The sequence below is a fragment of the Pleurodeles waltl genome, chromosome 2_2 (assembly GCF_031143425.1).
Source record: "Pleurodeles waltl isolate 20211129_DDA chromosome 2_2, aPleWal1.hap1.20221129, whole genome shotgun sequence".
Taxonomy (NCBI): domain Eukaryota; kingdom Metazoa; phylum Chordata; class Amphibia; order Caudata; family Salamandridae; genus Pleurodeles; species Pleurodeles waltl.
In genome coordinates, this window is record NC_090439.1 from 648,042,835 (window position 1) to 648,067,244 (window position 24,410).

The 24,410-nt window shown below is 46.4% G+C and overlaps 1 protein-coding gene across 4 annotated transcripts in view; it reads left to right on the forward strand.

Moving 5' to 3' along the window:
• Window positions 1–24,410, forward strand: part of CHCHD7 (coiled-coil-helix-coiled-coil-helix domain containing 7) — a 254,313-nt gene that overhangs the window by 78,667 nt on the left and 151,236 nt on the right. For 3 of the 4 annotated variants that reach the window (XM_069220205.1, XM_069220203.1, XM_069220204.1), the window contains one exon: window positions 11,585–11,649. In XM_069220205.1, coding sequence (XP_069076306.1) covers window positions 11,596–11,649 — 54 coding nt within the window. In that variant the 5' untranslated portion in view covers window positions 11,585–11,595. Of the gene's footprint in view, window positions 1–10,947; window positions 11,097–11,584; window positions 11,650–24,410 lie in introns of those variants that run through there. The other variant, XM_069220206.1, reaches the window with a different exon arrangement.

The following is a 24,410-nucleotide window of genomic DNA, read 5'->3' on the forward strand; positions in this document are numbered from 1 at the left end:
GGCAAAGGCTGCCTCTTTACTATCCAAAGTCTGAGCAGATAACACAGACACAAAATACCGATCAGCTTGGTCAGGATGGTGGGGTTGGTGTTGTCAACGACAAATTGATCCAGTGGAGCAGATGTTGTCCATGTCTTGAACTTCCTGGCCTCTTTAGCTTTGCAAGGTCTAGCTTATAGAAGAATCAACACCTTTTAGATCTGCTATCTCGGCTGGGTATGTTCCAGTAGATGGCCACCCCATTGGGGAAAATCCTTTGGGTTGCAAACTCCTTAAGGGTATTCATTTATCTGGTCCTCCGGAGTCTCGTTATTCCTCTTCATGGGATGTGAACAATGTCTTGAACCTCTTTAAATCCTGGCCATCCAATAAATATATTTTAGAAACCAATTTCTGCCACGTTGGCTACTCTTCTATGCTTGATATCCAATCGTAGGGTTTCAGATGTAAGGACTCTGGATCTTAACAGGTGGAGTATTTACTCTGGGAACGAGTTGCTTTTCATATATACATAAGGATGAAGACAAACTGTAGGCTAATATCATATCCATCGTTCACAGATGTATCAAAATTGTGTGTGGTCAGGGCTCTGAAAGCCAATGAGGCAGTGACTGAAGATAAGTCCTCATAGGGAGAGACAACTCAATCTCTCACAAAACCACGCAAGGCGATGTCTTCTCCGACTATTGCCCGATGGGGTCGCTGGGCCATGCAAGAATCAGGAATTCACATTTCTCGTTTTGGCGCCCATTCTGTGCGTGGGGATATGGCCTTTAAGGCTTTTTCATTGAGAGTGCATTTCGAGGATATTCGGAATGCAGCAGATTTGTCTTTGGACACTACGTTTAAAAGGGTTTACTTTAAACTAATCTCAAATTTGGCTACATTAAGTAATGGACAAGCTTTGAACCAGGCTAATCCTCTCCCCCGGACCTGACATAAAAAGAAATATTTCCTAGCTATCGTGACGGAAAGTTTCAATTCTATTTAAGGGCATGGAGGCGAGGATTAGCCCACCCTGGGATTTGGCTCTTACGTAGAAAAACAGGGAGGGTATCTATGTAAGTAATCTCTCTAATTTGAGGTTCGCAATGCATTGGAGATTTTGTTTTATCTGAAACACTGTAATTGTATTTGAGAGGATCTCTTTATTGAGAGTTGCGTGGAACATTTTGATAGACCTTTTCTTATTTCATAGGATCATATTCAAATAACCCTCAGACTCCTTGTTTATCGGCTGTGTTCGCAGGAAGGAAGAGGGGTGGGGGTGTGGGGGGGACAGAGCGTCCCTCGGAGCAGTTGAAGGATCGAGAGGAACCTGATTGGACATGTTGTTTTGTTTTCCCTAGTGCTCTTGGGAAATGTTGTTTGTGTTTGAATTTAATGGCTGCTGGATGTAATAAAGCATAGAAAGTGATGCCTAAACCTCGCCTCCGTGTCCTTAATAGAACTGAAACTTTCAGTCACGTTAGCTAGGACATTTTTCATTATAGTGATGGCCTTCCTCAACCTGGTAGCCAAGGCTTTAGCCAGTACTTTGGCCTCCACATTCAATAAGGATATGGGTCAGTACAACCCACAGTCCGATGACAGTTTTCCTTGTTTATGTATGACTAGGATAGTCGCTATGCGTATGGTCCTCAGGTAGGCGTCCATTTTTTTTATTTTATGCATCTCACTGAACATGGCCAGCATGGGTTCCGCAGTTTTGTCTGTCATGTCCTTCTACAGTTAACTGGTAGGCCATTGGGACCCATTGCTTCCCCGATTGGAGATCACAGATCACTGCTCCTAGCTCCTCGGTCGGCAGGTCTTCCTCCAGAGTTGCCCTATCCTCTGCCATGGGCTTCACTAGGTCTGTGTCTAGAGAAGTCAGCACAGTCCTCTTCTTCCATAGTAGTCATGGAAGCATATAGGCTTTCATAGTACACAGCACAGGTATCAGCTATTGCTGCCCTCATTATCTGTGGGATATCTTCACTGTTAAGAACTTCCAGTTAAGTTTTGTATCCCTTCGATCTAGCAATCCCAGCAATTTGTTGGCTTTGCCACCCACATCGTACAGTCTGTGCTGCATTGCCAGTGCAGAACTGCAGGCTGGGCCTTTTAAAATCTTGTTCTTCTCACATTTGCTATGCGTTCTAAGACCGAGGTCAAATGTCGGGCTCTGAGATTGGCGTTTTACTTTTCTTTCTCTGACTTCAAGTTTGACAATCTTGCTGTGAAACAAAAAGCTTGTTTTTTTTTTTCTAGCACACAACAAAAATGAACAATGCTAAAGTGCTTGTGCCTTCTCGCCTAAACATGGTAACATTGGCTCATAACCAATTGGCATATTTAATTTACCTTTAAGTCCCTAGTAAAGTGCACTAGATGTTCTGAGGGCCTGTAACTTAAATGCTACTAGTGGGCCTGCAGTACTGATTGTGCCACCCGCATAAGTAGCCCCTTAACCATGTCTCAGGCCTGCCATTACAAGTCCTGTGTGTGCATTTTTTACTGCCAATTTCGCTTGGCATTTAAAAGCCTTAAATTCCCCTTTTCTGATGGATACAACTACCTGTAGATTCCTCACCTTATGAATTCTCCCATGCGCCAGCATCCGACGGAAAATCTTCTTCCCAGCTCTCCACATTGACGAGGACGTCACAATTGCACGGCTCCACTCGACTCCGTCTGACGTCACCGTGCCAATAAGAGGTCCTCGCCGGCGTGCTGACGTCAGTTCCCTTTTTTCCGTGCTTTCAACGCTAACAGTTTTCTCCTAGTTCTCGCTACTGTTGAAGGTGTTCCATCTTGTTACTAATTACTTATCCGGTTTCTAGTTACAATGTCTCCTCCTAGGAAGTTGGGATTTAAGCCATGTCAAGAGTGCGGGGGTCGCATGCCGGTTACCGACCCTCATGATGATTGCCTTTGGTGTCTGAGCTCCGAGCATGACGTTGGAGTGTGTATGCTGCCAGAGCATGAATCCTAAGGCTCTGAAAGAGAGGGAGGCCAAACTCTGTTTGGCCAAGGTGAAGAAGGGGCATAAGTCTCATCACAGGTCCTCAGCTCTGAGCCGTTCAAGATCAAGGTCTCCATCTTGGCGGCGCTGTATGACGTGGTAGGTTAGTCCGACTGTGACTCCACAACCTCAGAGCCCACAGGCTTCTCAGGCACCGTCGGTCTTCGAGGTAGTTGCACCTCCAGAGAGTCCTCGATTCTCACCTGCTGCATATGATTCGGATGTGAAGCAAGCGCAGGTGCAACATGGAGACCAGCGGTATCCTGCCTTCCCGGCTCCTGGAGCGGATCCAGCGGCATTTTTAAATGCCATGTTTTTGATGTTTACTGCAATGGCCCCTGCTGGTGCACCGGCTGGTCCCACGGGTCCGTTAGCATTTTCATTGGGGTCCTCTGCTCCTTACAAGGCGGCGCCGTTTATGCCCTTCTATCCGGCTGAGGGTGCCGAAGACGTCTCCTCGAGTTCCTGCGGTTCCGATTACGTCGCCTTCCAGACCTATGGCGCCGAGCTCATCGCCCCATCAGTTGACGCCGATGATGGAGCCTCAAGTGTCCACGGTGCCGTTGGCATCCGCTCAGGTGCCGGATCCGGATATTGGATTAGAACGAAGCCAACCCTCCTCTCCTGTTCCACGCCTTGCAGTTTTGAAGCCAGTGTCATCGACGTCGGCCAATTCTATGTTCGAGGCCAGGCTGAGGTCGCGTAGAAAGGCCTTGAGACTTTTGGAAGAGGAAGAGTACCAGTGGCAGTTGTTGGCAGAAGGGGAGATAGTGGAGCCCTTGGGAGAATATCAAGGGCTGGATTCAGCCAGTGGGCTTGACACTTCCCCGGAATGGGACCTTTCTTCGCCAGGGTAGTTCACAGAGGAGGCGGTCTCCTTCCATACTGTGATTAGGAAGGCGGTGAGTGTTTTTGGATCTTCCGTTGCCTGCTGCAGAGATCAAAACTAACATTCTGACAGAGGTCCTACACCCTTCAACTTCGGCGGATCCATTGCTTCGGTTTAATGATGCTCTTACGGAGCCCATCTTAGAGCTATGGAGGAAGCCTGTGTTGTCACCTGCTGTCAAAAGGTCTGTGGCAAGGAGGTACAGGGTAGTGCCTGGAGATCCGGTGTTCTTATCAAAACATCCTACCCCGGAGAGTCTGGTTGTTCAGGCCTCTTGTGCCACACGGTCTGCACCAGGCTCCTTCCCTGTGATTCTGTTGGGCAGGGAATCCAAAAGGATGGAGCAGTTGGCAAAGAAAATGTACTCTTCTTGCAGTATGGCTCTCAAGGCGGCGAATGCTACCTGTGGTCTCGGTAGCTATGTCCACGCCCTGATGGATTTGGCTAAGGCTATGGTTCCTGACCTGGTGCAGGGACAGTTTGGTGAACTTCTATCAGACGCTCAGGCTGCAGCAAAACAGATAATCCAGTCTGGCCTGGATTCTACAGACTCGGTGGCCGGGGCAATGGGTACCTCTATTGCTATATGCATTGATGAGTTCCTCTGGTTTTTCCTCTGATGTGCAGACTGCTCTATTGGACTTGCCCTTTGATGGGGAAAAACTTTTTGGTGATAAAGCTGACTCTGCCCTAGAGCGCTTTAAAGACAGTCGGGCCACAGCGAAGTCTTTTGGGTCTGCAAGCCTCCTCTGCTACCCTTTTCAGGTCTTTTCGGTGGTTCAGGGGGTTTGGGCGTGGACCTGTTTACCGTGGGAGACCCCAGTCCACAGTCCAACAGCCTGCCAGCCTCCCATATCGATCTTTTAGAGGGCGGGGGAGGGTTCGGACAAGATGGGCCACCCTGCATCATCCTCTTCCTCTGGAGGGCAACAACAAGGGAAGCAGCCTCCCCATTTTTGACCACGCTTCGCTTCTCCTTTAGGGGGAAGATTACGTCTTTTTCTCCACGAGTGGGAGCTAATTACATTAGACTCCTGGGCTCTGAACATTGTGAGGAAAGGATAGGCTCTTGCTTTTCAGGAGTCCCCTGACCCCCCCTCCCCCATCCCTCCCCATCCCCTGTTTTGTTCGGAAGACCATCTTCTGTTGTTGCAGCAGGAGGTTCAGATCCTGTTGTCAAAAGGTGCGGTGGAGTTGGTTCCGGAGCAGGAAAGGGGTCAGGGTTGTTATTCAAGATATTTCCTGATCCCCAAGAAGGATGGTCATTTGAGACCAATCCTAGACCTGAGGATTTTGAATTGGTTCCTCAAACAGGAAAAATTCAAGATGCTGACTCTGGCACAGGTACTTCTGGTGTTGAACAAAGAAGATTGGATGGGGTCTGTCGACTTGCAGGATGCGTACTTTCATATCCCATATTCCAAGTCGCACAGGAAGTATCTCCGGTTTGTGGTGGGGTCGCAACACTACCAGTTTGCAGTCCTTCCATTTGGTCTTACTTCAGCACCTCGAGTATTCCCGAAGGTGATGGCAGTGGTGGCAGCAAGTCTCAGAAGGAAGGGGATATCTGTATTCCCTTACCTGGACGATTGGTTGATCAAAGCCAAGTCTCCAGAGCTTGTGTTGCATCACTTGCAGACGACAATTCAGTTGTTCAGTCTGGGTTTTCTGATAAATGTACCCAAGTCTCACCTGGAGCCCTCTCAACGCCTCCTGTTCATAGGGGAAGTACTGGATACTACATTGAATCAGGCCTATCCACCACATCAGCGGATTTAGGACATCCAGGCATTGATTCCAACGTTTCAAAATGGAGCGGTTGTTCCAGTCCTCAAGGTCTTACGTCTGCTCGGTCTGTTCACTTCTTGCATTCTGTTGGTCACTCATGCACGTTGGCACATGATGGCTCTCCAGTGATGCCTCCGCAAGCAGTGGTTTCAACACAAAGGGGAGCTTGAGGAGTTAATAACTATCTCCAGAGACGCTGCAGCAGATCTACGATGGTGGGCTGTGGACGGCAACCTTTCTCAAGGTAGGCCGTTTTCACTGCCGCCTCCGGTGGCCGCGGTCATGACGGATGCTTCCACTCTAGGGTGGGGAGCTCATCTGGGGGACCTGGAGATCAAAGGTCTTTGGTTTCCAGGGAACAGACTTTTCATATCAATCTGTTAGAATTGCGGGCGATACGTCTGGCTCTCAAGGCCTTCCTCCCGTCCCTTTGCGGTCAGTCAGGTCAGGTCCTGATGGACAATACAACAGCGATGTGGTATATAAACAAGCAGGGAGGAGTAGGGTCGTATCTTCTCTGCAGAGAAGCTCTGCGACTCTGGTCCTGGCTTCGGGACCATCGGATTTGCTTGGTAGCGAATCATCTGGCCGGAGTGCTCAACGTACGTCGACATTTTTCAGCCAACCACGAGTGGCTTCTCCAACCGGATATGGTCTTGTACATCTTTCAGATGTGGGGTTTTCCAGGGATAGATCTGTTTGCCACTTGGGAGAACATGCACTGCCCATCATTCTGCAGCCTCCAGTATCCGGTGCAAGGAGCTTTGGGGGATGAGTTTCAGATCTCTTGGTGCAACCAGTTGCTTTACGCATTTCCCCCAATATGTTGGGTTCTGAGGAAAATTCGCCAAGATCGGGCTCAGGTCATTTTAATAGCCCCGGATTGGCCAAGAAGGGTGTGGTACACGGACTTTCTCCAACTCTCGCTGTGCCCTCCGCTCCATCTCCCTCTCGGGGCAGACCTTCTCTCGCAGTCTCAGGAGCAGGTTCTACACCCTCACCTCCAGAGCCTGCACCTTCATGCCTGGAGATTGAACGGGGCAACCTGAGTTATTTTTCTCTCCCACCGGATGTAGTGGATGTCATTCTATCTGCCAGGCGACATTCCACTAAGACCGTTTATGCTGGTAGGTGGGCAAAATTGGTAGCTTGGTGTGGAGAGAAGCAAATTGATCCTTTGAGGGCCCACCTCTCCGATATTCTGTTATTTGACCAGATGTTCGTGGGGTATATTGGACAGAGAAAGCGCAGAGCAGTCCATAAAAGAACAATCTCCAGGTGGGTCATTCTTTGTATCAAGATTTGCTACTCGTTGGTAAAGAAAGGTCCCCCAGTTTTAGAGCTTTCGTCAAGGATTACAGTTGTATTAATTTGCTCATTGAGAGAGGAAGGTGGTTCTCGCTGAAACTGGAGTAACTACCAGGTGAGCATCAGAGGAGCTCCGCCTATGGACAGACCTGTAGCCAACAGACTTGTGTTGAAGGTAAGGAGGAACTGTCCTATTAAAAAGCACTATGCACACATCATAATGACTTAAAGATGATGATTTTTTTTTTTTTAAGCAGGGGTTGGCATTTGAGTGAATCTCGGGTCGCTGGGGCAGAAGAATGTCAAGGCCATCGTAGCACAAGTCTTGCAGTAGCATTTTGATTCCACTGTAGCCTGTTCAAGAATCCTACTGGAGAATCAGAAACTAGGAGCTGCAGTAGTTTTCAGAATAGTCAACTTGACCACCACTGGACAAGCAAAAGCAGGAACCAACTGAACAATTTTGCATAATTACAAAAAAGTAGCTTATAGCTAATTTACTTATCTAATGAGGGAAAGCTTATCAAAGCAGAGTTTTAAACTGCAAACTACCCTCACTGGGTTAGGAACTGAGTCTGAGGAGTCTGGCCCAAACTTTGCAGGTAAAGCACTGGAGGTTATTAGCACAGAACAGAACTTCAGTTTTCGCTACACTAAATTTAAAAGAATTGTAAACAACCAAGCTGGAACTGCAAATATACGTTTGTGTTACACCTCTAGGGGCCAAGACATTGAGTTATCTTTAGAAATAAGCACTTAAGTGCTATCTACCTAATTCATTAATTTCATACTATAAGATCTAATGGCTGTGACACCAGAAATATTTAAAGGTTGAAAAGAGTTTGACTTAATGGTGATCTTTGAGTAACACCTTGACGCAGTGCCTTTAAGATCTGAATAGCTGGACATTTGCCCTCTAGATAGGGCCTGTACCATTGTAATGCTGATCCTTGAATACCTGCCTCAGCTAGTCTTGGTGACAAAATGGCCTGAAAGCTCAAGTAAACCCAAGTGTTTCTGGTCTGCCTACAATCCTTCGGGTTGGAAAATAGAGTGGTTTCAGTTCCATGGGCAAAACAAAATTTTGATTGGGTAAGGTCTACTATCTTATGCTGTTTGGCTGACCGTGGTAACACATTTTTCCCAATCTTTTCACTGGGAAAGGATACAAAGATATCTGGCGAAAGTTGCTTAGGGTAGATGGATTGATTATGGCCACCCATCCCCCCCCCTCCGTGAGCCCGACTGCAAAAGTATACCATTATTATTATTTTTTTTAACCTTAATTTTCCAAAACCTACTGAACAGATTGACACAAATCAGAATCAGCACAATCTGCAGACCAAAATCTAGCTTCCTGACAAATTTGGTGTAATTCAGTTCAGCAGGTTTTGCTGCAGCCCTGCCTAATGAAGCCTATGGAAAATGGATGAGGAATGGATGTATTGGCAAAACCCCATTCCCCCCCCCGCCCCCGCCCCCCTCCTCATGAAGCCTATGGAAAATGGATGAGGAATGGATGTATTGGGTAACCCCCCCCCCCATCAAACTGCCCTCAGTTGACTGATCACCCTGAAACTTTTCAAGAAGGAGCTGGAGTGGGAGAAGTTTATTTCTGTATTTTAAGTTCAGTAAAGATGTGCCAAACAGGGCCATAGTTGTTAGCAAACAAAACACAAACGCTCTGTCTGTGGAAAAGCAAGCCTAACTATAACTACCTAGTAGGATCTGCCACTAGGTAATGTATATGTGTGTTAAAAGCCTAACAAAAAGGACCCCACCCCATTAAAGCTGAATAATTGCCATGGTAGAAACTCGCAGTGTAGGGTGGCAGGCATTCTAATGGTCAACAGATGTGTGGAGCTGGCTCACAGAGGACGTCCTGCATAGTTCTGAAACCTAAGAGGGTGAAAGGATGAGTACCTGATGTCTAAAAAGAGCAGAACCTGTACCCCCATTTCATACCTGAAGTGCCCATGGCTCTGATGTTTTGAATACCACTCCTAGCAAGAAAAACACCAAGCTGAAGAAGCATCTGGACTGCAAACATTGGGCATAGCTTGGTAGTGGGTGTAGGATGCCCTGGTCAGCCGATATTGGAAGACCTCATCATGAATCAGCCTATGAAGTATTACCAACATCCGGCAACAAAAGACCTGCCAAATTGTAAAACATCTCAGCAAATGTATGAAAATCGAGGTCCCAAACACATATTAAGATGAAATAAAATCTAATTTAAAGAAGACTAATGCACTGGACTACCACCTTCTATAAGTGCCCTCATGGGAGGCAGTACACGGTGGCTACTTGCATGTAGTGGCTGCTTTTCGCAATGGAATGCGGGGATAAACCTAAACACGTAACCACTTTCAGTAGGAAAAGCCTTCATTCATTTTCGAAATTACTACTGTTGAGTGATAAAGGGTGGCATTCAAGCCACACTAAGGGAACCACCCACTCTCTCACTCTTCTGCAGTTGATGGACAACAAAAACAATCAGTTGGAAACCACTGCCTTCTGCACATATAGGGGAGGGGGCGCAAAGACCATCTGTCCCCGATTAAGTCACTTAGGGGCCTCACAAAGAGAAGAGCCCTACATGTGAGTTTAGTGCCACACTATTGAATCATTAAGGCCATATTTGTCAAGCAGTTCAGGAAAAAGAAATCCAGCGGGCCTCTTCTAATTGGGGCCTCCTCTTCTCCCTCCAGCCCCGGGTCAGTTTTCTCCAAGACTGCTCAAATTCCATGGGACCATGTCTAGTTTCTTTGAAATGCTGAACCAATTTAGTAGTCTCTCAATTCTCATGGTGCTAGTATGTCTTTGCATGCGACTTTACTTTTCTGCTAGTGAGACCAATATAAGACTGCTTACATGGACAGGTCAATCTATAGCCAACGTTGCAAGAAAAGCAATTAGTCAGCTTCTTCTGAAACTGTGTCCTTCCATCACGCAGAACTGCGATCTTGGAAGGCTTTATTTTAGTTTGCAAATACTGCATCCCCTGCCCTGGAAATGTCCTATTACAGTTGGAACCAAGTGACCCTGAGACATGAAGCATTGCTCCTTGTACTGATAAGTTAGTTAACCCAGCTCCACACTGTGTAAAACAAAACTCTGAGGTGTTAAAACTACTCTTGTGCTGTCATTGCCCTTGCTGCTGCCACAAGGGTGGCACCTTGAGGAATGTTCATGCACGAAGACTCGCTATTCATAGTCTCCAAAAATTGTCGGGAAGAATCAAAGTCCAAATCATGCAACAATGCTTTAGATTCCTAATGCACTTGTTTCAGCACAACTAATGGTGTGTTTCTAGCGGCTTTTCCTACTTTTAATTCTTATTTCCAAAATGAATGACAAGTTACGTAGGAACCAGATTATCTCATGATTCAACACCCAGTGGTATTTTTATATGAAAGTGCATTGGTTGTAGATTTTTGAAGGAAAGGCTTCAGTAGGTGGTTATGGATTAATAAATGTGACAAGAGCGAGGACATGGTTTGAATAGGTACAATGAGTGAGTATATGGATAGAGACCAGGAAATGGATGGTTGCTGTGGTCTCATTCTTTAAAATGTGATTGCTCTCTTCCTTTCACCACTGCTTGCTCATTTACCCATAGACTCACTCATCATGTGCTCATTCATGGTCTGTTAGTCAATGATCCAGGCAATCTCTCATCCATCTACCCATGGACTTTCTCCCAGTTGCCCTTCTACACAGAGTTGCCAGTCACTGAACAAACGTCTTTAGGTATTAAACAAGCATTAGTAAAGCAGATGAGTCAAGCTTAATATGCTTGTGCCTCTGTCCATGTAAGAAAGCAGAGAAAACTTTTGGTAGTTCTCAATGTGTTTTTGGCGCATCACTGACTGTATTGTATATCATAGAATAAATTCAAGTGAATCCAGTTGACCCTTTTCTCCATTGTCTGCTTTTTCATACTGTTTTGCAGAAAAAACAGGCTGTATCGGACCTCTCATATAAAATGTGTACAAAGGCTCCCATTTCTGTTAGCCTAAATAGAAGGAAACTAGAATACAGATTCTAACCATAAGAAAAAAAATCATCTTGCTTAAACATTACTTCAGAATGCTTAGACAAGTAAGTGTGGTCATTGGTAGCCATGTAAAATAGATTTATTTTTTAGTATACCAGATAAGATAATTATTTTGGGCAGTGTACCTCATTCCTCTGTCCATAAGGTGTAATTTGGTATCCCTATAAATCCTCGTTCAGCCTTTGTGGTTTTCATCATGTAAGTATGTAAACTCCTCAAAGGGGGCTAAAATCCACCCAGTCTGCACCTGGGTATGGTTAAGAGTGGAATTTTGTGAAGCCAGTGGAAGAAGAGTTGACTATTTGAAATCAATCTTTAAATTGAGTTTCCAATAGAATGAATTTGGTTTTATTGAAGCAATGATGATTTGCTTATTTTAATCCAAACTCTTCAAGGAAACCCATTAACAATGTTCACATCTTCCTAGAATTTATTTGTATCTGTAAAAGTTTGTTATTAATATGTTCCAATAGTATGGCATAGTCAAATGACCATAATTTGATTTGTTTTTTTCTCTCATTTTAATTCAAAGGATAATTTGAAATGTCTAAACATGTGAGGAAGATGAGAGATCATGATCTAAATCCTTGCTTGGAGGTATGAGAAGTAGGAATGTTACAAGCTATAATCTTTAAGACTTGCTTATTTGATAATATGGTGCTTCACATGAATGTACTTAGAGCAATAGTACTCCCCGGGAAATTTAAAAACTACTGAGTGCAATATTTTTTTTAACATGTTTATACTTCATGGTTACAATGTATTATTTACTCAATCATGTTAGAACATGAATTGCTGAAGTAGGAGACGAAGGCCCTCATTACGACCTTGGCGGGCGGCTGAAGCGGGGATCTCGGCCGCAACACAGGAGCCGGCTCCAAATGGAGCCGGTGGTGTTGCGGCTGTGCGACGGGTGCAGTTGCATCCATCACGCTTTTCACTGTCTGCATAGCAGACAGTGAAATTCTGCACGGCATCCCTGTCAGGGGGCCCTTGCACTGCCCATGCCAGTGGCATATGCAGTGCAGGGGCCCCACGACTCCCCGTACCGCCAGCCTTTTCCTGGTGGTTCAAACCGCTAGGAAAAGGCTGGCGGTAGGGGGACTTGTAATCCCCTGGGCAGCGCTGCAAGCAGCGCTGCCCTGGCGGATTACAACCACCGGGGCCATTGTGGCAGGAAACCGCCGGCCCCGGTGGTGCGACCGCGCCGGTGTTCCGTCAGAACAGCCCTGGCGGTCTTGGACCGCCAGGGTTGTAAGGACCCCCTAAGTGATTTGCATTGGTTATTTCCTACTCACTGCTTCGGTCTTCCCTTTTTAGTCATGTTCATTTGGTGGAGAAGGATTTAAGGACGAGATGGGTTAAAAACCAGCACAGCTTCGAAACATAGACTGGAAGGCAGCAGTAGTCTCAGAGCATGGACTGCCAGTATACAGCGAGCAGCAGCTGGTTCATTTCAGTGCAAGAATAATATTATAAGGAGTGTGGGGGAAGTGTTATTTGGCCCCTGTGTCATCACCAGTGCTTAATTTGTGCGTGTTATTTCCGGTGCGGAGCACTGGCACTTATTTTTTAGGGCAGACTCTTATTTTTCTGCTTCAGTCATTTACTACGAGCAAAAGACACATATGGGAAAGGCAGAGGAAGAGAAAAACGATAAAGCGTCACAATGGGAAAAAGCAGAAAGCTGCAAGAGTGAACTGAAGGGGCAGGGAGTGGCTTTAAATGGATTGAAGAGGCCCAAGATGGCTTCAGGAATACGCTGCCTCAGTATTCCATGGATGCACATTTAATTGCAGCAGCTGCGTGTTTAAGAGGTGGGATTTGGCACCAGCACGTTTTTATTTACAATTTCAGCACGGGTCCTCCTCACTCTTGGTCTTGATTCACGTACAGTAGCTGTATTGGATTGTCTACTGTTCTGTGAAGCTAAATGCATGTTTCTATATGAAGGAGCGTATGCGGTTTGCTTTGGGTAGTGTGCCACAGTATGTAGCAGAGTTAATGTATCCAAGTGGGAGAAATTACACATGCCTAAACTGAAGTGTTGGCTTTCGACTTAAGCCTGTATTTTTATCTCGCATTGAACTCTCTCCTGTCATTACTAATTACGCTCCTTACCAACCAAGGAAACTTCAAGCAGACCTCCTGTACCTAGAAATAAATGCTGGTCCCTACTCGCTGCCTGAGTCCACTTGTATGATTTATAAGCACCCAGCTTGAGTTAACGAGGACTACTTTCCTTTACAATGTGTTGGGTGATGACGTACATTCTTCTAGTACGTCTTCAACCAGGCTGGATTATTAATCGACTAATTAATAAATCTGGACATCTGCAAGGTGTGTGTTTTTTTTTTGTTGTTTTTTTTTTGTTTTTCTTTTTTCATATACAAAATTTTGGAAATACTTTTCTTTACTGATAAATGGCCATGTTAGCATCTAAACTTTGCAAGTAAAAGCTTAGAGGGCTGATGTTAGGACAGACCAGGTAAGTTAATTTTTTTTAACCCCTTCGCTGCCAGGCCTTTTCCCCCCTCCTGTGCCTAGCCTTTTTTTTGGCTATTTGGGGCAGTTCGCGCTTAGGCCCTCATAACGTTTTGTTCACATAAGTTACCCACGCCAAATTTGCGTCCTGTTTTTCCAACATCCTATGGATTCTAGAGGTACACAGACTTTGTGGGTTCCCCTGAAGGAGGCCAAGAAATTAGCCAAAATACAGTGAAATCTTTTTTTTTTTTCAAAAAAATGGGAAAACAGGGCTGCAGAAGGCAGCTCGTGTTTTTTTTCTTTTCCCCTGAAAATGGCATCAACAAAGGGTTTGCGGTGGCAAGATCACATCTTCCCAGCTTTCAGGAACAGGCAGATTTTGAATTGGAAAACCCCCATTTTCAATCCAATTTTGACATTTTACTGGGACATACCCCATTTTTACTATTTTTCGTGCTTTCAGCCTCCTTCCAGTTAGTGACCAAAATGGGTGAGAAACCAATGCTGGATCCCAGAAAGCTAAACATCTCTGAAAAGTATACAAAATTCTGAATTCAGCAAGAGGTCATTTGTGTAGATCCTACAAGTGTTTCCTACAGAAAATAACTGCTGAAATAAATAAATATTGAAATTGAGGTAAAAAAACAACCACTTTTCTCCACGTTTTACTCTGTAACTTTTTTCTGCGATGTCAGATTTTTGAAAGCAGTACCCATTACGTCAGCTGGACTCTTCTGGTTGCGGGGATATATAGGGCTTGTAGGTTCATCAAGAACTCTAGGTACCCAGAGCCAATAAATGAGCTGCACCTTGCAATGGGTTTTTATTCTATACCGGGTATATAGCAATTCATTTGCTGAAATATAAAAAGTGAAAAATAGGTATCAAGAAAACCTTTGTATTTCCAAAATGGCCACAAGATAAGGTGTTGAAAAGCAGTGGTTATTTGCACATCTCTGAATTCCGGGGTGCCCATACTAGCATGTGAATTACAGGGCATTTCTCAAATAGACGTCTTTTTTTACACACACTCTTACATTTGGAAGGAAAAAATGTAGAGAAAGACAAGGGGCAATAACACTTGTTTTGCAATTCTGTGTTCCCCCAAGTCTCCCGATAAAAATGGTACCTCACTTGTGTGGGTAGGCTTAGCGCCCACGAAAGGAAATGGCTCAAAACACAACGTGGACACATCAAATTTTTTCACAGAAAATAGAAGTGTTTATTGCAAAGTGCCTACCTGTGGATTTTGGCCTCTAGCTCAGCCGGCACCTTGGGAAACCTAGCAAACCAGCCCATTTTTGAAAACTAGACACCTAGGGGAATCCAAGATGGGGTGACTTGTGGGCCTCTGACCAGGTTCTGTTACCCAGAATCCTTTGCAAACCTCAAAATTTGGCCCAAAAAAAACACTTTTTCCTCTCATTTCGGTGACGGAAAGTTCTGTAATCTGAGAGGAGCCACAAATTTCCTTCCACCCAGCGCCCCCCCCCCCAAAGTCTCCCGATAAAAATGGTACCTCACTTGTGTGGGTAGGCCTAGCGCCCACGAAAGGGAATGCCCCAAAACGCTATCTGGGCACATCAAAATTATCAAATACAAAACTAACTGTTTTTGCAGGGGGGCACCTGCGTTTTTGGTCCTGGGCTCAGCAGCCTTCTAGGGAAACCTACCAAACCCAGACATTTCTGAAAACTAGACACCTGAGGGATTCCAGTGAGGTGTGACTTGCGTGGATCCCCCAATGTTTTCTTACCAAGAATCCTCAGCAAACCTCAAATTTTGCTAAAAAATTTACATTTTCCCACATTTCTGTGTGGGATCACCGCACTGGGACACATTTCATACCACCCAATGTTCCCCCTCAGTCTCCCGGTAAAAATGATACCTCATTTGTGTAGGTGGGCCAAGTGCTTGTGAAAGGGAAGAGCCAAAAACATGTCGATATTGAGGGGGAACAAAGGGGGTCCAAAAGGGCAGTTTGCAAAAAACATTTTTAGGCTGACAAGTGCAGCAGAATTTTTATCGGTATAGATGAGACAATGCTGGGTGTTAGGAATTTTGTGGATTCCTGTAGATTCCGGAAGGTTCCATCACAAAAACGTGGGAAAAATGTACGATTTCCAGCAAAGTTGGAGGTTTGGAGGGGATTGTGGGTACAAAAATGGTGCGGGGTGCATGTGAAACAGACCACCCTGGAATCACCCAGATGTTTAGTTCTCAGATGTCTAGGTCTTGTGGATTTCTCTACATGGCAGCGTCCCAGAGTCCAAAAAGTGCAGCCCTCACCATTCCAAGTGGGACGATTTTGAGAGTAAGCCAAGCTCTCATGGCCCAAATGTAAAACTAAAACCCCAAATAATCAAATGACTTCTTGCTTGCTGTGGGATAAGATGTTTTAGGGTGCGGGGTAGAGCTGAAATACTGTTACCCCTTCAGTTGAAGTGGGGGCGTAACCAGGCCCATACTGGTTGGTAGCCACCACCCCAATATTTTTTGTTTTTTTTTAATTCCCTGGCATCTAGTAGACTTTCTACCCACCCCCCCGGGGTGTGGATCAGGGGTAATTGTCCCATCTGCCCACTGGTGGGCAGGACAACTTTGGCCCCATTTATTTGGAGTGGGGGTTTCTTTCCAAAAATAGGCCCATCTGCCTCCAATGGGGGCAGATATGGCCAACAGTAATGGGCCCCCATGGGGAGCGACCCTTACCCAAGGGGCTGCCCTCCTAAAGAGAAAATACGCATACACACGCACACCAATCCCTGGTGCCTAAGTGGTTTCTGCCCCCATGGGGGCAGATTGGCCTAACAAAAATCGGCCGATCTGCCCCCAAGGGGGGGCAGAAATGGCCTAAAATAAATTTGCACCCCCCCAACCCACAGGGGAGTGACCCTTGCCTACGGGGTCGCTCCCCTTGCGTGACATTGGCGCAAAAAAAATCCCTGGTGCCTAGTTGTTTCTGCGCCCCTTAGGGGCAGATTGACATAAAATCTGCCGATCTGCCCCCAAGGGGGGCAGAAATGGTCTAAATACAATTTGCCCCCCAGGGGAGCGACCCTTGCCTAATGGGTCGCTCCCCATCGCTAAAAAATAAAAAAACAAACAAACAAAAAATACAAAAAGAAAAATTAGCCCTGGCGCTTAGAGGTTTCTGCCCCCCCGGGGGAAGAAATGGCCTAAATACAATTTGCCCCTCCAGGGGAGCGACCCTTGCCTAAGGGGTCGCTCCCCATTTGTAAAACAACAACAAATCCCTTGTGCCTAGTCGTTTCTGCCCCCCTTGGGGGCAGATCGCCCTAATTAAAATAGGCTTATCTGCCCCCAATGGGGGCAGAAATGGCCTAAAATTTGACCCCCAGGGGAACGACCCTTGCGTGAAATTCACAAAAAAAACAACCTCCCTGGTGTCTAGTGGTTTCTGTCCCCCTTGGGCCAGGGGGGGGCAGAAAAGGCCTTCCAAAAAAATGCCCCCCCCCCCCCCCCAGCCCCCTTGGGGAGTGACTCTTGCCCAAGGGGTCGCTCCCTCATGCCAGTTTCCTTTTGCAAAAGAAATCCCTGGTGTCTAGTGTGCATTTCAAAAGCCGGATTGCTTTACAATCCGGCTTTTGAAATGCCCAGAGAGACTTCAAAGGGAAGGAAATTCCTTTCCTTCCCTTTGAAGCCTCTCTGGCCTCCTCCACGTGATCCGAAGAGAAATGCTTTGCATTTCTCTTCCGATCGTGCTGGAAGCTGATCTTCCAGCGCGATGGGAGGAGGCCTCTGTGATCGAGCGCTGACATCACGAGGGGGTGATGAGGTCGGGGGTGGATGGGGGGGTGCCCCACAGAGGGAGCGCTAGCGCTCCCTCTGCGCTCTGTGCCCAGGACGTAATGGTTACGTCCTGGGCACACGAACACTGTGCCTCAGGACGTAACCATTACGTCCTGGCCACAGAAGGGGTTAAGATGACAACAACTTGTGTGTAATCGGTGTCTATCCCAATCACTGAGAAGAGGATTGTGAGGCCTGTATCGTTTTGATCTAAAAGTATCACTACAAACCAATGGGTACTTTCAATTATCCGCAATGGTCATTGCCTAGAATTGATTTCTACCCCTCCAAACATTCCTCCATGTTATCGCACGTTGTCCCCAGAACACAATGTTCTATTACAAGAAGTACAATCGCTACTACTAAAAGAGGCAATAGAATTGGTCCCAAAATCTCAACAAGGAACATGAGTATACTTCCTCATTCCCAAAAAGGATGGCACTCTCTGACCCATTCTAGATCTCAGGCCACTAAATCTATATATCCTGTCAGAACACTTTCACATGGTAACTCTGCAGGACGTCATTCCATTACTACAAAAGCAAGATTACATGACTTCATTAGACCTCAAAGATGAGTATTTCAATATACCCATCCATCCAGCTCACAGAAACTACCTAAAGTTTGTGATAGCAGGAAAAGATTACCAATTAAAAGTTCTGCCATTTGTCATAACAGCTCCAAGAGCATTGACAAAATGTCTACTGGTAGTAGCAGCTTACCTAAGAAGACAACACATACATGTCTTTCCTTATCTAGACGATTGGCTAATAAAATCAAGCAATTTTATATAATGTCAACTACACCCTCAATACAGAATAGAGGCCCTACATACTCTAGGGTTCACTCTCAACTACTAAAAATCCAATCTTCAGCCACCTCGGGTGCAACCTTACCTAGGTGCTATTCTCAATATGCAAAAAGCCTTAGCCTATCCAAATACACAAAGGATACATGGTTTCCAAATTCTCATACCACAAATGCAGCCAAATCAACAATACACTAAAATATATCCTGAAACTATTTGCTATGAGGTCATCCTGCATAGCAATAGTACTGCATCCAAGACTAAACATAAGAACACTACAACAGTGCCTCTCACACCAATGCTCTCAAGCACAGGGTCAATTGCAAGATCTAGTGTTGTTAGACTGCCAAACGCACAGGTCCCTTCAGTGGTGGAATCTCAGCAATGTAATGAAGGGGTGGTCATTTCAAGACACTGTGCCTCAGACCACAATAACAGATTCATCAATGATAGGTTGGGAGCTCATCTCAACAACCTTACCATTCAAGGGGAATGGGATTCAAAACAGATATATTATCACACAAACAATTTAGAATTATTAGCTGTGTTCATTGCCCTAAAAGCTTTTCAACCACTTATGAAACACAAGACTGTCTTGATAAAAACAGACGATATGACGACCATGTATTACCTAAAGAAACCAGGCGGGACACATTAATCTCAACTGTCCCTTCTGCCCCAACAGTGGAAATAGGCAATTCACAATCGCATTCATCTACTAGCAGAAGACCTCCCAGGAATACACCATCAGCTAGCGAATCTGCTAAGCAGAACACAACAACGGATACACAAATGGTAAATTCACTCCCAGGTACTTCATCGGTACTTTCAAAAGTGGGGGACACCCGAAATAGATCTATTCGCAACAAGCAAACACAAAATGCCTCAACTTCGCATCCAGACACCCACACGCTCTGTCCAAGGGCAATGCTCTATGGATCAACTGGTCAGGGATAATTGCTTACGCTTTCCCCCTCTCCCACTACTTCCATTTCTGGTCAACAAACTGTCAGACCTCTCTCACCATGATGCTCATAGCCCCAACATGGGCACAACAACATTGGTACACAACACTCCTAGACCTCTCAGTAGTACCTCACTACAAACTTCGAAACAGACTGGATTTGTTAACACAGGACAAATCAGACATCCAAATCCCAGTGCTCTCACCTTAGCGATTTGGGTCCTGAAATCATAGTTGTTTTTCAACAACCACATAACGGTAATCCTGTCCCTAAACAAGGGTTAACTAGATGGATTGTTAAATGTATTCAAACAGGTTACATTAAGGCAAAAAGACAACTTTTAGTCACACCTAAAGCACATTCCACTAGGAAAAAAGGTGCATCTCTGGCATTTTTAGGAAACATACCAATGGCAGACATATGCAAAGCTGCCACATGGTCTACTCCACATACATTTACTAAGCATTACTGTGTAGGTGTATTTACAGAGCAACAGGCCAATGTTGATCAAGCTGTCTTAAAAACATAATTTCAAACAACTCCAACTCCTACAGGCTAGCCACTGCAATTTATGTGGTGAACAACTGCTTTGTAGTCCATGCATAGCATGTGTATCTGCAGCTACACATGTCATGGAACGGAAAATGTCACTTACCCAGTGTACATCTGTTCGTGGCATGTAGTGCTGCAGATTCACTTGCGCCCTCCCTCCTCCCCGGAAGCCTGTAGTCGTTGCAGTTTTCTTATTTGTACATATGTATATACATTTACACTTGCATAGAAATGTATTTTTTTACTTGTTATTCTTTATACAACATTTATATTCTTACACTCTATCACTCCTTCCTACACCCTTTTGGGGGAAAACAATCTAATAATGGAGTTGATGCCCATGGGCAGTAAGACCGAGAGAAGTCACTCGATCCCGTGACTCCCAATAGACTTCTTTGAAGAAAAACAACTTGTAACACTCCGAGTCCGACACTAGATGGCGAAAGTAATGCATAGCATGTGAATCTGCAGCACTACATGCCACAAACAGATGCACAGTGGGTAAGTGACATTTTCCACATGTGTGTGTGTGTATATATATATATATATATATATATATATATATATATATATATATATATGTATGTATGTTCGATGGCATGTGTAGCTGCAGATACACATGCTGTGCACTGTTCCTGCCATCCAGTGTTGGGCTCGGAGTGTTACAAGTTGTTTTTCTTCGAAGAAGTCTTTTCGAGTCACGGGACCGAGTGACTCCTCCCTTTCGGCTCCATTGCGTATGGGCGTCAGCTCCATCTTAGATTGTTTTCTTTCCGCCATCGGGTTCGGACGTGTTCCTCTTCGCTCTGTAATTCGAATCGGGAAAACTTAGAAAAACTTTCGAAATCCGTCTGTATTGTTTGCGTTCGGAACAGGTTTAGTATAGATACATCGGCACCGACGACACAACTGCTTCGGTGGCCCTTCAGGGCTTCCGCACTCAACCGAGGCCTGGTCGGCCCGACCACACCCTTCGTCGAAGACTCATGGACCGGACCCCCTTCCGTTTCTGTCCGATGTGTCACGCCAAGTACCCTTATACAGACCAGCTTCGGGTCTGTAATCTGTTTTTGTCGCCAGAACACAGAGAGGATACTTGTGAGGCCTGCAAAGCTTTTCGATCCAAGAAGACCTTAAGAGATTGACGCGCAAGACGTTTGCAGATGGCATCGAAGTCGACACAACACCTCAACGTCGAGGAGGAAGAAATGACAATTACGATCCAAGGTTTGGAATCGGATGACTCCGGGGACCGGCCACCGACTGCGGCACAAAGTGAGTACACCTTCCCCGACCCAGCCTCAAAGTCAAGTGAAGAAACAGAAGGTCTCGGGGACGCCACTGCTGGAAGGCCATAGCTCAACCCACAAGAAAAGAGGTGACCAAATACCATCTTCGGCACCGAAAAAGGCCAAGATAGTGACTAAGTCTTCAGACTTGGGTCGATAAACCAGCACCGAAAAGAGTCCACATTGATTGGTCGAATCGAGCAAGCCTCGAAAGAGTCTCTCGGAGCCGAGACCAACAGTATCCATGGGGGTTTTGGTACCGAAAAAAACGGCTTTGGAGCCGAAAAAGACTTCCTATACGGAAGAACATGGGCTCTCTCAACAACTCAAGGAGAGGCACAGGTTTGAGCAGGAACTGGATTTGGAAGACCTTGACTAGACTCAACCAAGTCTACAGATCCAAAAGGACACAGGGAAAATTCAAACCATCCCACGCTCAAGTTTAAAAGAAAACTGGCTTTTCATGAGACTGAAACTGAGCAACCAAAAGCCAGAGTGGTTAGAGAAAGGTCCCCACTCCCACATTTCTCACCACAAACGTCCCCACCTCACTCGCCACAATGGACCAGGTCACCAGTTGGCACACCAATGGGACAGTCACCAACACATACTGGGATGACGCAGGACGATGCAGCCCCCTGGGATGTATACAACCCACCAGTTTCGGACAATAGTCCTGAGTGTTATCCTGGCATCCACGCATGCTTCATATCAAAGCCTGCCAATGTTGCCGGGCATGCTTAAGCATGCACAACAGGTCTTTGAGGAACCGGTGAAAGGAAGTGCCATTACACTGAGGGTCGAGGAAAAAATATAAACCTCCCCGTCAGACCCTGTGTTTATTACACAACAGCTCCCTCCCAACTCAGTTGTAGTGGGGGCTGCAAGAAAGCAGGCAAATTCTCAATTGTCCGAGGATGCGCCACCCCCTGATAAAGAAAGCCGTAAGTTCGATGCGGCGGGAAAAAGAGTGGCATCGCAAGCGGCCAACCAGTGGCATATCGCCAATTCACAAGCCCTCCTCGCCTGTTACGACAGAGCACACTGGGACGAGATGCAGGATATTATCCAACATTTACCAAAGGAACATCAGAAGGGTGCTCAACAGGTGGTGGAGGAGGAACAGGCCATCTCCAACAACCAGATCCGCTCTGCACTGGACTCTGCCGATACAGCAGCACGGACTGTCAATACAGCAGTTACCATCAGGAGGCATGCATGGCTACGAAGTACTGGTTTTAAGCCAGAAATACAGCAGGCGGTATTAAATATGCCGTTCAACCAACACCAACTATTTGGGCCGGAAGTGGACACCGCAATTGAGAAAATTAAGGACACCGACATGAGCAAAGCCATGGCGCCCTCTATTCTTCCCAGTATAGGGGAACATTCTGATGGATGCAACTACCTGTGGATTCCTCACTTATTGAATTCTCCCCTTGTGCCAGCTTTCAACGGAAATCTTCTTCCTAGCTTCCACACGTCGACGAGGACGTCACAATTGCCCACGCGACGCCGTCTGACGTCATACAGGCAATAAGAGGTCCTCTCCGACGTCAGTTCCCTTTTTTCCGTGCCATTCTAACGTCGGTTATTCTTCGAGGGAGCTACTGTTGCTACTCTGCGTAGTTACAGCTACTGTTACTGTTTCTTTCTTCGAGAGGGAAAGAATGTCTCAAAGAGTCTGGTTTTAAGCCCTGCAATGAGTGCCAAGGCAAAATGTCAGTGACTGACCCGCATACAGACTGTTTGTGGTGTCTCTGCTCCGACCACGACGTTGACAAATGTGCCTCTTGTCAACGGATGAATCCGAAGGTGTTAAAAGATCGAGAGGCGAAGCTCTTTTTGGCGAAGTCCAAGAAAAAAGAAAAGCAACATCGACGCAAGTCATCTTCTCCGAAGTCCCATCGGTGTCATTGTGACTCCCGGCGTCGTCGTGAATCTCGGCGCCGGTCGAGTAGGGAGAGATCGCGTTCGAGGTCGCCTTCAGCTCAACACTGTAAAACATGGGAAGTTAGCCCTATCATCTCTCCGCAGACGCCTCTTGCTTCGCCGACGTCGCCTTTGAATCCACCATCTGTGTTTGAGGTTCCTCAGTGTCAGGAGTTCTCACCAGCTTCTCAGACGCCGGGCCGGCGCAGATGTCACCTCGAGCCCAGGCTCCACAGTATCCGGCTTTCCCGGCCCCAGGAGCCGACAGTTCTGCATTTTTAAATGCAATGTTTGCCATCTTTCAACAGATGGCTCCAGGTGGTGGACTGGCTGGCCCTTCGGGTCCTTTGGCCTTCAACATGGGTGCTCCGGCTCTGTTACGACCGGCACCTTTTATGCCCTTCCTTCCTATGGGAGGTGTTGGCTCGGTGCCGGTTCCTATGGCGTCAACTTCACAGCCGGTGACGCCGAGTAGATCCGCGGGTCCAGCGCTGGAGCGTTCTCCTGTCCATCCTTTGCCTCATACGGCGCCAAAGAAGTCCACGGCGCCAATGGATCTGGTGTCAGATGGATCCGAGGATCGGCGTCAAGCTTCGACGTCAGCTGAAGCCATGTCGACGCCTAGAATTGAAGCCAGGTTGCATTCAAGAAGGCTTGCTCTTCGCCTTCTTGAGGAGCAGGAGTATCAGAAGCAGGCATTGGAGGAAGGAGAGATTGAGGAACCTCTGGGGGACCTCCAAGGTTTAGATACAGCTAGTGGTTTGGACACCTCTCCAGAATGGGACTTAACATCTCCTGGAGAGTATACAGAGGAGGCTGCTTCATTCCACTCTGTAGTAAAGAAAGCAGCGGATTTTTTTTTTTTTTGGACCGTCCCTTGCCGGTGTCTGAGCCTAAGCCCAACATTTTAACTGAGGTTTTACATCCTGCTTCGACGGTTGCAGAACCACTTCTGCCTTTTAATGAGGCTCTGTTAGATCCAATGCTAGAAATCTGGAAGAAGCCAGTGTCCTCTTCGGCAGTTAATAGATCGGTGGCTCGCAGATATCGAGTGGCTCCTGCGGACCCAGGCTTTTTGTCCAGGCACCCAACCCCTGAGAGCCTGGTGGTTCAGGCTTCATGTTCATCCCGGTCTGCCCCAGGTTCTTTTCCGGGTGTGCCTTCAGACAGACTCAAACAAGATGGATCATTCTTCCAAGAAGGCTTTTTCTTCATGCAGCATGGCTTTAAAATCTACTAATGCTACATGTATTTTGGGGAGATACATCTACGCCCTGATGGATGAGATAAAGTCGTCCCATGCTGAGGTGCCTCAGGAGGTGTTGAGTCTGGTCTCCGATGCTCAAGCTGCGGCAACCCAAGTGATCCAGTCTGGGCTGGATACAACTGACTCTGTGGCCAGGGCTATGGGCACTGCTGTTGCTACAAGGAGGCAGGCCTGGCTTCGTTCCTCTGGTTTCTCGTCGGATGTCCAGTCAGCCCTGCTGGATCTTCCCTTCGATGGGGATAGAC